The following is a 12459-nucleotide window of genomic DNA, read 5'->3' as shown; positions in this document are numbered from 1 at the left end:
CACAGTTTCAGAATTAGGAGTAAGCCATTTAGAACAGAGACGAGGAAACACTTTTTCTCACAAAGAGTGGTGAGTGTGGAATTCTCTGCCTCAGAGGGCGGTGGAGGCAGGTTCTCTGGATGCTTTCAAGAGAGAGCTCGATAAAGTTCTTAAAAATAGCGGAGTCAGGGGATATGGGGAGAAGGCAGGAATCGAGGTACTGATTGGGGATGATCAGCCATGATCATTCAGTGCTGGCTCGAAGGGCCGAATGGCCTACTCCTGCACCTATTGTCTATTGTCTATTGTCTATTGCCTTAACCATGAGGGATATTAAACCAAAACATTGATTATTCATTTCCTACAAATGTGTTCCTCCAGCAGTTTTTTTTATTTATCCAGCCTCCAGCATCTGAAATCTCTTGTATCTCAAGATTCAAGATTCAAGAGAGTTTATTGTCATGTGTCCCAGATAGGACAATGACATTCTTGCTTTGCTTCAGCACAACAGAAAAAAACGTAGGCATAAATAAATACAGAACAGAACTGATCAGTGTGACCATATACCAATGAATATATATATATATACACACATAAATAAACAGATAAAGTGCAATGGGCTCCAAGCAAACATGTAAACCCACTAAAATAACTTATCTATCTGAACTGCTATCAATTAGTTATTTAATTTGTGGTCCTGCTATATTTACAGAATTCATAGTACACAACTATTTACTGTATATTATCTAATTTGCCTCCCAAATACATTACTTCACACTTCTCTGAAATTAACTCGGTTTACTACATTTCTGCCAACCTAACCAATCAATTGACAATTCCAGCAATTTGCATCTTTCTTCCTCAACATCAAACACATACAACGGTTTTGTTTAATTTGTAAACTTGTTGACCATGGACCTTACGTTTAAATCTATATATACATCATTAAAACTAATGGTGTAGGAAGGAACTGCAGATGCTGGTTTAAACCGAAGATAGACACAAGACACAAAGCTAAGAGATCTGTACAGAATCTTGCTGAACTTCCATGCAAAATGCCTTCCAATGATCATTAACATCACTTCTTACCACTGACCCTGTATTCCATTCAACTTTTCTTGGATCCCATAGTTCAAACGGTAAGAATGAGCCATCCTTTAATTACTAAAACAGTTCAAACAGGATTTTTTTTTTAAATTGTTGAAAATGTTGTCAGAAGTTTGACTGTTAATATATTATTCCTGTATGGGTCAGAGCTGTATGGTCTTAGGAAATAGACAAAATCATAGTACTTTATTCATACACACGTCAGGAGAAAGTGGAATCACCCTCAGATCATCCATCTCTTTGACCTGATGTCGCCTGCTGCTATTTATTACACACATGCACAGACACAAACACACACACACTCAAATCTGTTATAAACTGATTTTACAAGTAATGTCTCGCATACAGTTTGTTGGCCCATAAGTATGCGCAATCATTCACAATCGGTTTGTTTTCTAGTCATCCAATGGCTAAGGCACTAAACTTTTCACGTGAAGGAAGAACTTAATGAAGTGAGGAGTGAGGATGAAGCCAGGGCTGATAAAGAATAACCAACATACAAGAAATCAAATCAAAACTGCCTCCTGGAAATATGCTTAGCAAATTATTTTGTCTGTGAATGCATAATCCAAGACTTAAACCCTTATTGAATCCAAATATGCATGACTTCAGTTATTTACAACATCATGACAGTTTATGATGTATGGCTCTCTCTTTTTCTCGCTCTCTCTCTCCAAATAAAGGTTGCGAGATAAACACAAAAAACTGGAGTAACTCAGCGAGTCAGGCAGTATCTCTTGAGAAAAGGAATAAGTGACGTTTCAGGTCGAGACCCTTCTGCAGACTGAGAGTCAGGGGCTTTCAGTCTGAAGAAGGGTCTCGACCAGAAACATCACCTGTTCCTTTTCTGCAAAGATGCTGCCTGACCCACTGAGTTACTCCAGCTTGTTGTGTCTATCTGCTGTTTAAACCAGCATTCGCAGTTCCTTCCTACACAAAGGTTGACTGATGTCCCAGTGGTATCTTTGTTCCTTCAAATACAGAAAACACCAAAGCCAAGTGATGTTTCTATATAGTTTTTCTGCTGCCTTTTTATTTCAATGTAGAAGTGATAAATGCACTGTCTGATACTGGTGCGTGGGACTCAGCGAGGCCCCACGTCTAATTCCTGCTCTACACCCAACCTAATGTAGCCAGTAACAGTCAAGAAGTCAGGTCAGTAAGGTGGTCTAAAGAGTTAAAAAATATTTTGTGATTTTCATTTCTGTTTTTCATGAATCTCATTGTGTTAAAATGGGGTTTGGAATGAGCTTGGATTCAGCTTGGCAATTACACTGACCACTGTCAACTGACTATCCTGCAATTTGGACTGATGGGTGAGCCTGTGATAACTTAATTTTAATGAAGACCATGTCAAGCAATAGAAAATATTATTTTTTTGAATAAAAGTTTGAAGACGTACACTGAAAATTGCATCGCATTTCATCGGGTTTATATGTCATCCTTGAATTCCTTTTTGAAATGTTGAGACTATTGATGGTTGCCAGGCAGTTACATGAAATTAATACTGATATGGTAATAAACCATCTGGGGTAAGAATTATTGCATGAGATGGCCCACGGATGCAACAAAAATGGTTTATCCTGTGGGTAAAATGTACTTTCTCTCAACAATATAGGGATAAAACTCTACCTCTGCTGACCTACTTCATGCTATGTGCCCTAAATGCTACACTGAAATAAGATTTTCTATCCATTTAAGATATTTGAACATAAACAAGCATGAGCAAGTAGTGGACATTCACATTAGTCTCAAGAGCGGCAAACATCATAATAACCTTATTGTTTATTTTTAGGTATATTATTGTTACGTGTACAGTGAAAACCTTTCTTTTGCATGCTCTTCAAACAGATCAGACATAAATACAATGAAGTCAAACTCAAGTACAATAGATAGAGCAAAGAGGGAGATACAGAGTGCAGAATACAGTTCTCAGCATTGCAGTGCATCAGTTCCATAGACAAAGTCCAATGTACACAATTGGGTAGTGGTGAATTGCACAGTACCATAGCTTATGGAAGGATTGTTTAGAAGCCTGATAACAGAGTGGAAAAAGTCTGATGGTGCACACTTTCAAGCTTCAGTAATTTGTAGAAATAAAGAACTGCAGGTGCTGGTTAATACACAAAAGGACACAAAGTTTTGAGGTCAGGCAGCATCTCTGGAGAGCATGGATGGGTGATGTTTCAGGACGAGCTCTTTGTCTGAAGAAGGGTCTCAACCCGAAACATCATCTAGCCATGTTCTCCAGAGATGCTGCCTGATCTGCTGAGTTACCTCAACACTTTGTTTTCTCCAGTAATTTGGTTTTCGTGCAGTGTTGATATAAATTTTTATAGGTTTCAAATCTATGGGGAATAGTAGAAGCAACAATGTGAGGGCAGAAATAGATATATTTGGCTTAGTGAGATGAGATTGAAACCAGGTTGGTGCATCTTGTGTTGATCTCTCCTATTAACAATTTGTATGAAATATTTTAAAACAACATATTCAGATTTTAAGAATAGCCATAGTTGTGAACCTTTTCAAATAAAGTATTGTGGGAGTTATTCTTTCTATAAAAATATGTTGCAAAATAGTTTGCTAATGGAATGATAATGTGTGTAAGGCACAGGAAAATACATTCTTGGCATCAAAACTCACATTCTGGACCAGATTTTACTCCAACCCATACTCCATGTTTCTAATCTGCATTCCAGAGTACAAAAGTGCAGTGTAGTTTGGCGCTTCAATGCTGTACTGAAGTACATCATCCTGATGGAGGTGATTTATTTTGGATGATTATTGCACCATCTATGAAATAACATCACGGGAACTTCTACATCCTTTTGAAGGAAAGAGGGTCCTTTAGAAACATAGAAACATAGAAAATAGGTGCAGGAGGAGGCCATTCGGCCCTTCAAGCCAGCACCTCCATTCATTGGGATCATGGCTGTTCGTCCCCTATCAATAACCCGTGCCTGCCTTCTCCCCATATCCCTTGACTCCACTAGCCCCTAGAGCTCTGTCTAACTCTCTCTTAAATCCATCCGGTGATTTGGCCTCCACTGCCCTCTGTGGCAGGGAATTTCCATAAATTCACATCTCTCTGGGTGAAAAAGTTTTTTTCTCACCCAGTCTTAAATGACCTCCCCTTTATTCTAAGACTGTGACCCCTGGTTCTGGACTCGCCCAACATTGGGAACATTTTTCCTGCATCTAGCCTGTCCAGTCCTTTTATAATTTTATATGTTTCTATAAAATCCCCCCTCATACTTCTAAACTCCAGTGAATACAAGTTTAGCATCTCATCCTCAGGAGAGTGCTTCCACCAGCGCCATTCACAGTGACTTGTTCTGCTTCCAAGTGATGCCATTGTTACATTCAATAGAAATAAGTTCAATTAGCTGGTCAATTGAAAAATATTGGTACCTTGAAAAAGTTATTATTTAATAATATGACTCCACCGATATTGTGCCTTCAGCTACAAAATCCAGAGTCGTACAAGAGAAATTCATTTTTATATACTGCCTTTGAGGGCTGTCTTGCTTTTGATAACCACAAAGCATCAGAAGATTGTTGATTGCATCAAGAAATTCATTTTAACTGAGTTATCTTTGAAAGTTGACGACTGACACTTTCATGTTTTTAATATGCAGCACCAGCATTCGTCTACCTGAGTTGATATTTTAAACCAGATGGATTGTATTTTTTTCTGTCAGGTCAATAATTGTACATCACAGATCCTAGTGTGCAATATAACAACACTTATGCAATACTAAATAATTGCCGTTTAATTAATAACCAAGTAGAAATAAAATGTGATTGAGAGACTTTGGCTCAAAATAAATATGCCGGATTTTGGCTCACTTCCCCACTAAAATAAACTACGGTAATACAAGAAAGTGAACTCTTGATGCCCTCTGGCTGCTAATTTTTGGTAATGTACGCACTATTTCATGTAGCAAGAGAGCCAAAGAGAATATTTCAATTGATTTTTACATTGGTGCAGTCCTGTCAATACATTCAGGAGAAAACCATTTTCTGATGTCGGCCTAGTTTACTCAATCTCTCCTCAAATGACATTCACCATCCCAAGAACCTACCTGGTGAATATTGCACTCCCTCTGTAACAGAGGTAACAGAGCTAAAATTGTACACAATGCTCCGGGTGCCATCCATTTATTATTGCAATTAGACATATTTCTTCTGTTATTACAGTACGTTTGTAATAAAAGCCAATGCACTATGTGTGTTTCTAATGCTTGCTGCACCTGAAGGTATGTCTTAAGTAAGTTATGTACAAGGACACCCAGCTCCCTTTGAACACAATTTCCCTGACTGTCCCAGATAAAATATATTCATTTTATCTGGGAACAGTCAAGTATAATTTTCATACAGCATATTCTGTCTGTGAGTTCTCTTCACACACACCTTATTTGTCTTTATTCACTTGAAGCCATTTTACGTCATTCTCCTTATTCATAATCCATCTCAAGAGTCAAGAGTGTTTTATTGTCATTTGTCCAGAAATGGAACAATTGAATTCTTACTTGCAGCAGCACAACAGATACAGTGCCCTCCATAATGTTTGGGACAAAGACCCATCATTTATTTATTTGCCTCGGTACTCCACAATTTGAGATCTGTAATAAAAAAAATCACATGTGGTTGAAGTACACATTGTCAGATTTTATTAAAGGCCATTTTTATACATTTTGGTTTCATCATGTAGAAATTACTGCTGTGTTTGTACATAGTCCCCCCCCCCATTTCAGGGCACCATCATGTTTGGGACACATGGCTTCACAGGTGTTTGTAATTGCTTAGATGTGTTTAAATGCCTCTCAGTACCTAGTCTTTCCTCCAGTCTTTCCATCACATTTGGAAACCTTTCTTGTTGTTTATCAACATGAGGACCAGATTTGTGCCAATGAAAGTCAAATAAGCCATTATGAGACTAAGAAAAAAGAATAGAACTGTTAGAGACCTCAGTCAAACCTTACCAAGGTTTGGGACATCATCAAGAGGAAAGAGAGCGCCGGTGAGCATACTAATCGCAGGGACTGGCAGGCCACGGAAGACCTCCATAGCCGATAACAGAAGAATTCCCTCGATAATAAAGAAAAAACTCAAACACCTGTCCGACAGATCAGAAACACTCTTCTGGAGTCAGGTGTGGATTTGTCAATGACCACTGTCCACAGAAGACTTCATGAACAGAAATACAGAGGCTACACTGCAAGATGCAAACCACTGGTTAGCCGCAAAAATAGGATGGCCAGGTTACAGTTTGCCAAGAAGTACTTAAAAGAGCAACCACAGTTCTGAAAAAAGGTCTTGCAGACAGATGAGATGAAGATTAACTTATATCAGAGTGATGGCAAAGGCAAAGTATGGAGGAGAGAAGGAACTGCCCAAGATCCAAAGCATACCACCTCATCTGTGAAACACGTTAGTGGGGGTGTTATGGCCTGGACATGTATGACTGTTGAAGGTACTGGTTCATTTATTTTCATTGATGATACAACTGCTGATGGTTGTAGCATAATGAATTCTGAAGTGTGTAGACACAACTATCTGCTCAAGTTCAAACAAATGCCTCAAAACTCATTGGCCGGCGGTTCATTCTACAGCAAGACAATGATCCCAAACATACTGCTAAAGCAACAAAGGAGTTTTTCAAAGCTAAAACATGTTAAATTCTTGAGTGGCCAAGTCAAGCACCCGATCTGAACTCTATTGAGCATGCCTTTTATATGCTGAAGAGAACAGTGAAGGGGACTAGCCCCCAAAACAAGCATAAGCTAAAGATGGCTGCAATACAGGCCTGACAGAGCATCATCAGAGAAGACACCCTGCAACTAGTGATGTCCATGAATCACAGACTTCAAGCAGTCATTGCATGCAAAGGATATGCAACAAAATACTAAACATGACTACCTTCACTTACATGACATTGCTGAGTCCCAAACATATTGGTGCCCTGAAATGGGGGGACTATGTATAAACACTGCTGTAATTTCTACATGGTGAAACCAAAATGTATAAAAATGGCATTTATTAAAATCTGACAATGTGCACTTTAACCACATATGATTTTTTTCTATTACATATCTCAAATTGTGGAGTACAGAGACAAACAAATAAATGATGGGTCTTTGTCCCAAAAATTATGGAGGTCAATATATATAAACATGTAAAACCTCTGTAAAACCCATAATAAGAAACAAAAAAAAGTTCAGTAAAACAATTAAACAAACAAACAAACAAACAATAGTAATGCAAAGCCAAAAATATTGATATCAACAGCAAACTCTAAAGTATAACACATCTAATATAAATGTTCTCTCTGCCAACCTCTTTATTCCCACTCTTTGCTCTCTGTCTGTCAAACAATTCACAATCCATTCCAATACATTACTGTATTTTATATGCTCAAAAGTAGTTAACCAATTTCCCATGTAGGGTTATCAAAAGTTTTCTGAATATGTAAATGCTTCATAGCCATTGGTTTCCTTTATACAATTTACTGGTCGCATCCTCATAGAACTCCATTAATCATTTGTCAAAATGATATCCATTTGTAAAATACATGTTGATTTTGCTCAATCATGTTATTTTCTGTGCATTGTTATTGTATCCTCAGTGTAGATTCCAGTTTTTTTTCCCCTGACACTGAAAAAAATTATCAAGCTGAAAAGTGAAGGTTCCTTGCTTCCTCTCTTCCTCCATCATTAAATGACAGGGTTGCATTTGCTACCTCCAATCTGCAAGAATAATTCCCGAATGTTGTAATATGAAGAGCTAGAATCTCTCTAGCCTTCTGTTCCCAAACTCTAGCATGCAGATTATTGAGTCTTTCAGTCCTATCAGCATTCAGTCACTTACAACCTAATTTTATGAGTTTGAATAAGGGTGTCAAAAAAAATCTTGATAAATACTAAGATAGAATTATCAATGATACATTATGTTCAATGGAAGTATTTGATCAACCTTTTGTACCCATGCAGCTGAACCGAAAGCTGTGGTTTATTGATTCCAGTTTTCAGTACAAGTAGCCTAGACTCAATCTCAAACAATACATTTTAGTGGGAACTATTAAAGTGAACATCACCATTATATATCAGAGAATTGTTTTAGTGATAGGAGAAGCTCAGGCCAGGAAATCCAAACGTCCATGTTTGTGTAATGTGCAAAGGAATCAGTTGCATTTTTGTTAGCAGGTTCTCCATGCAATGAAGAGATGGCCATGCAGGCAGCATTATTTGCACTATTGTAGCTCCTGGCAATGGCATGCTAAAGAAAAGGAAGTGTACTCATCTCCCCCTAACATTCAGTGGTGTTACTGTTCCCCAATTCCCACCATCAATGGTATGGAAAATGCAAATAGTCAAAAACTATCTATACCAGATATACAATTGCAATAGCACTTCAAAAGCTATGTATTGAACGCAGAATGCATTTATACTGTACATCTAATCATAACCAAACCTTACGATAAATAATTGTCACCCTTGTGCAAACTTGTAGTGCCTAACGTCCGTGCATCTTTTCCTTTCTTATTTATTCTAAACGATAAACCACAGTGGTTGCAATCATACAAGTAAAAAGCTTGAGGCAAATAGCGAGACAGGTGCAAATCAGGGTATCAAACAAGCTGGTTTTGCTGATTTGACTTTGGACTGCTTTGTTTTATCATTTGTGGAACTAATCTGAGCTAGCTTGCAACAGGAAGACCATGGGTAATGTGATAAGGTGTGTGTGGGGGGGGGGGGGGGGGGGGGGGGGGGGGGGGGGGGGGTGGCCACGAATACTGTCATTCGGGGTCAGGCAGCTATTTCATTAGCCATTTAATGAGTTTTATTGAATCCTTTGAAAATAGATTTATCAACAAAAATAAGCATTTTTAATAGCCATATGAATTATCTGTCTTTTAATAACCCAATATGACATTATAGAAATGTGCTTTAAAAAAATATATAAATCAGTTGTGTAGAGGATATCTGCATTAACTCATTTGTGATTTTTTTTTTAACTTAAAATATTACTTTAAATGCCCTTCTATAAAAAGAAAGCAAATTCACTTTTAAACTTTACATTTGCAAATGAGGACCATTAGTGAATTTATCATCACAGTGATGCTGATAAATTCACTCTATGGGCAGGACATGTTTTGTGACTGTGGCCTGGGTTATTTAAGTCAGAGCAGAAGATTGCTAATAGTTCCGTTGTGCTGAACTCAAATTATACAAGTAATACTGTTTTAAACAAATTGCCCTAAAAAAAAAATGCAATTGAGTACGGTGCTAACAAAAACTTTTGACCAATAACATTATCGTAAGATGAGTTTTCAGTCAGTTTGTCTGCAAGGTTAAAAATCAGTGAAGGATTGTACTGACCCTGACCCCTGGCATGGTCGTGCATTTCTGCATATCACCTAGTCCACTCATTGATCAGCAGTTCCCCAACATTTAACTTCCATCCCCACCATCAAAGGGATCTATAAAAGGTATTGAATCAAAAGGTCAGCAAATGTCACCAAAGGCCCGGGTCACTCTGGCTACACACTCATTTTGTTCTTGCCATGAAAACCGTGAGCACCAGGAATGGCTTCTTCACAACAAGCATCAGGCTCTTTAACACTACACAACACTAACCTCAACAATGAACTCCTGTGGACTGATTTTGGTTGCACTGAGGACTGTTTTTTTTGCATTTGTCTTGTTATTCATTTATTACATTTATGGTTTATTATATATTATCTGTATGTATTGCGTTTACAGGCCTGCTTTGCTGCTACAAGTAAGAATTTCATTGTTTTGAAGTCGGTAGATATGGCAATTAAATGCTCTCAACTCTTGACTCTCACTCTTAACATTATCCACATTGTGTCCTCTTTTATCAATCTGGTATAATTTGTTTTATGTTGCAGATTGTGGTTCCGACTTGGCCCAGGCAAATTTCTTCTTCAAGAATGGAGAATATATTTGCACGCTGGATTATCAACGGCTCTATGGCACGCGCTGTGACAGTTGTAAGGAGTTCATCGGGGGAGAGGTTATCTCAGCTCTGGGAAGGACATTCCATCCAAAGTGCTTTGTCTGCACAGCCTGCAGGTAATTTAGAGAATAACAATCCAACAATCTAACAATTTATCAGCTTACTCAGCAAATAGTGTCGATGCGTCTTAAGGGTTCAAGCTCAGAAATAAGTGTTGAATAATATCAATTGGGAACCAACATAGGTAGAATATGTTGTGAGAGTGTAATGAAATGTCCTGTCGACAGTGTTCATGGCCATTGGGAAAAGCTTATTTCTCTATAGGGAAAATTGTGTATCACTGTCTATAGATATGCCTTCCTTTAATTGATTGCAAACACATAGATGTTGATGATGTTATCTGCTGTGACCTTGGGTGAGCCATTATTTTAGAAGCTGAGTGCTATAGTTGGCCTTTTCTGCACCATAGTAAATTTTCCCTCCTTTTTTACCACAGCAACTGACTGCTTGCATGCATTGCCACATTCCTCTCATGTAATGAAATGGCCTAATGTTTCCACTTATGTTCCACCACAGCCTTTGAAGTAACAGAGCACAAATGCAGCCTAAAGGCAGCTCTCGGGCAGCCATTTATTAAGAGAGCTGCCCAAACATGGCCAGAGCAACAAGAAATTACTATCAAGAGACTTTCCATAATGCTGGTGAAACGGCTACTTTGAAATGTATACACTTGTGCCATATTTTTCTGGGTATTCTTAAGTATCAGCAGTTCAAGCACTTTTAGGACTGTTTCTCAAGAGTCCTAATTTAAATGCTGGGTTTCTAGTTATATATCTAGATATAAAATGGAATCAGTTCATCATTCAAGTCAGGCGGAAGTCATGACCCACCCAAGGAACAAAGTTGTCAGTTTCTTCAGACTAAAATTAGATACCACTGATTACACAGTGACAAAAGTAGACATAAAATGCTGGAGAAACGGGTGAGGCAGCATCTATGGAGAAAAGGAGTAGGCGACATTTCGGGTCGAGACCCTTCTTCAGACTGATGTCGCCCCCCCAACATCAGTCGGTGGGGGGGGGGGCAGGAAAAAGAAAGGAAGAGCCGGAGACAGTAGGCAATGTCATTTACTCCTTTTTTCCATATCTCCGATTTTTCGAGCATCTGCAGTTCCTTCTTAAACACAGTGACAAAAGACTATTTATGGAGTTCTCAGCTCTAAGAATGTTTATATCCATGTACAACACATTGATGGACATACACGATGAACATTGTGCCTTTATTTCTTGACATTTGTCAAACATCAAAATTGTAATTTAATAATCCCTGGCACCGAGTTTTCTTTCTTACAGATATCAATTGTTTTATGTTCTTTGAGTGTAGGTGGTGGTTTAATGATTCAAAGAGTGCATTGAACATTCAACCATCATAACTGCAGTGTCATAAATTATATGTCCTATGCATGCATGTGTAATTGGTATGGGGAATTCCATTTTACCATATTACTAAACTATGGTTTAGTAATAATGGTTATTTTTAAATTAATGCTTTCATTTCCTCCTATTTTTACAAGTTCAATCATGTCCAGACATTCACTCCTAAATAAATCATTTGTCCCAACTGTTGCCTACTCTCCACTTTTGTTGTATTTGCATTTTTAATTTTAGGACATAACCTATAAAGTTTGGGTTATTGAGGATAGGTTTGCACCAGTCCCTCATTCTCTTGCTGGAAGTGTTAGATCATGATTATCTGTCATTTTCTGATAACACAACTAAAACCATATTAATTTCAATTGTATTTAGAACAACACAAATTTGTTAGCTTATTGAAAAAGCTGCAGCAACGTGAATCAAGAATTTGTGGTTGATCAATACTTTATCAAAATGGGATAATTTGAAATACAGTGCCCAAATTTTGGCTTTAGGAACAATTATTTTTTACAGAGAACCTATTGTGGAATAACATGATGGTGGCATCAAAAGAATCACTAGGTAACTGCAAGGAAAAATATTTGACACAGAATTCTTCAGAAATTCAATTTGGTGCTTTGAGTGGGTTCCCATTCCTGGTGCAGCTGCCTGCAAGTGTCAGGCATAAGAACCAGCAACAACAGCTGCACCTGTTTGCAATGGAACATATTTAGCTCATTCAGGGCATTGGTCACATAGCAGAGAGCGAAGCAATATATTTTGTCGGAAATCAATGCCATTTATTGTAGATACCATATGTAGATAACAATTATTCCTTGAATAGCATTTCAACATCAGATATGCTGTTGCATTGCCCACTAATTTCTTAGACATTGGCAGACCAAAAAAAATCCATACAATGTGATGTACTGAGAATAGGGGTATGTCCAATACATTGCTGAGGTCTTTGAGATGATAA

General features: G+C 37.9%; 1 protein-coding gene across 4 annotated transcripts in view; it reads left to right on the top strand.

The window, feature by feature from the left end:
• Positions 1-12459, top strand: part of ablim3 (actin binding LIM protein family, member 3) — a 230535-nt gene that overhangs the window by 97841 nt on the left and 120235 nt on the right. For all 4 annotated transcript variants that reach the window (XR_008724242.1, XR_008724243.1, XR_008724241.1 and 1 more), the window contains exon 3: positions 10001-10184. Coding sequence is in view for 1 of the 4 variants with exons in the window: in XM_055642996.1 (XP_055498971.1) it covers positions 10001-10184 (184 nt within the window). In the remaining 3 variants the exon portion in view is untranslated. The remainder of the gene's footprint in view (positions 1-10000; positions 10185-12459) is intronic.

Source organism: Leucoraja erinacea, chromosome 11, assembly GCF_028641065.1.
Source record: "Leucoraja erinacea ecotype New England chromosome 11, Leri_hhj_1, whole genome shotgun sequence".
In the NCBI taxonomy this organism is placed as follows: domain Eukaryota; kingdom Metazoa; phylum Chordata; class Chondrichthyes; order Rajiformes; family Rajidae; genus Leucoraja; species Leucoraja erinaceus.
Note: the sequence above shows the minus strand (reverse complement) of the source record. Positions and strands in the feature narration are given on the sequence as shown.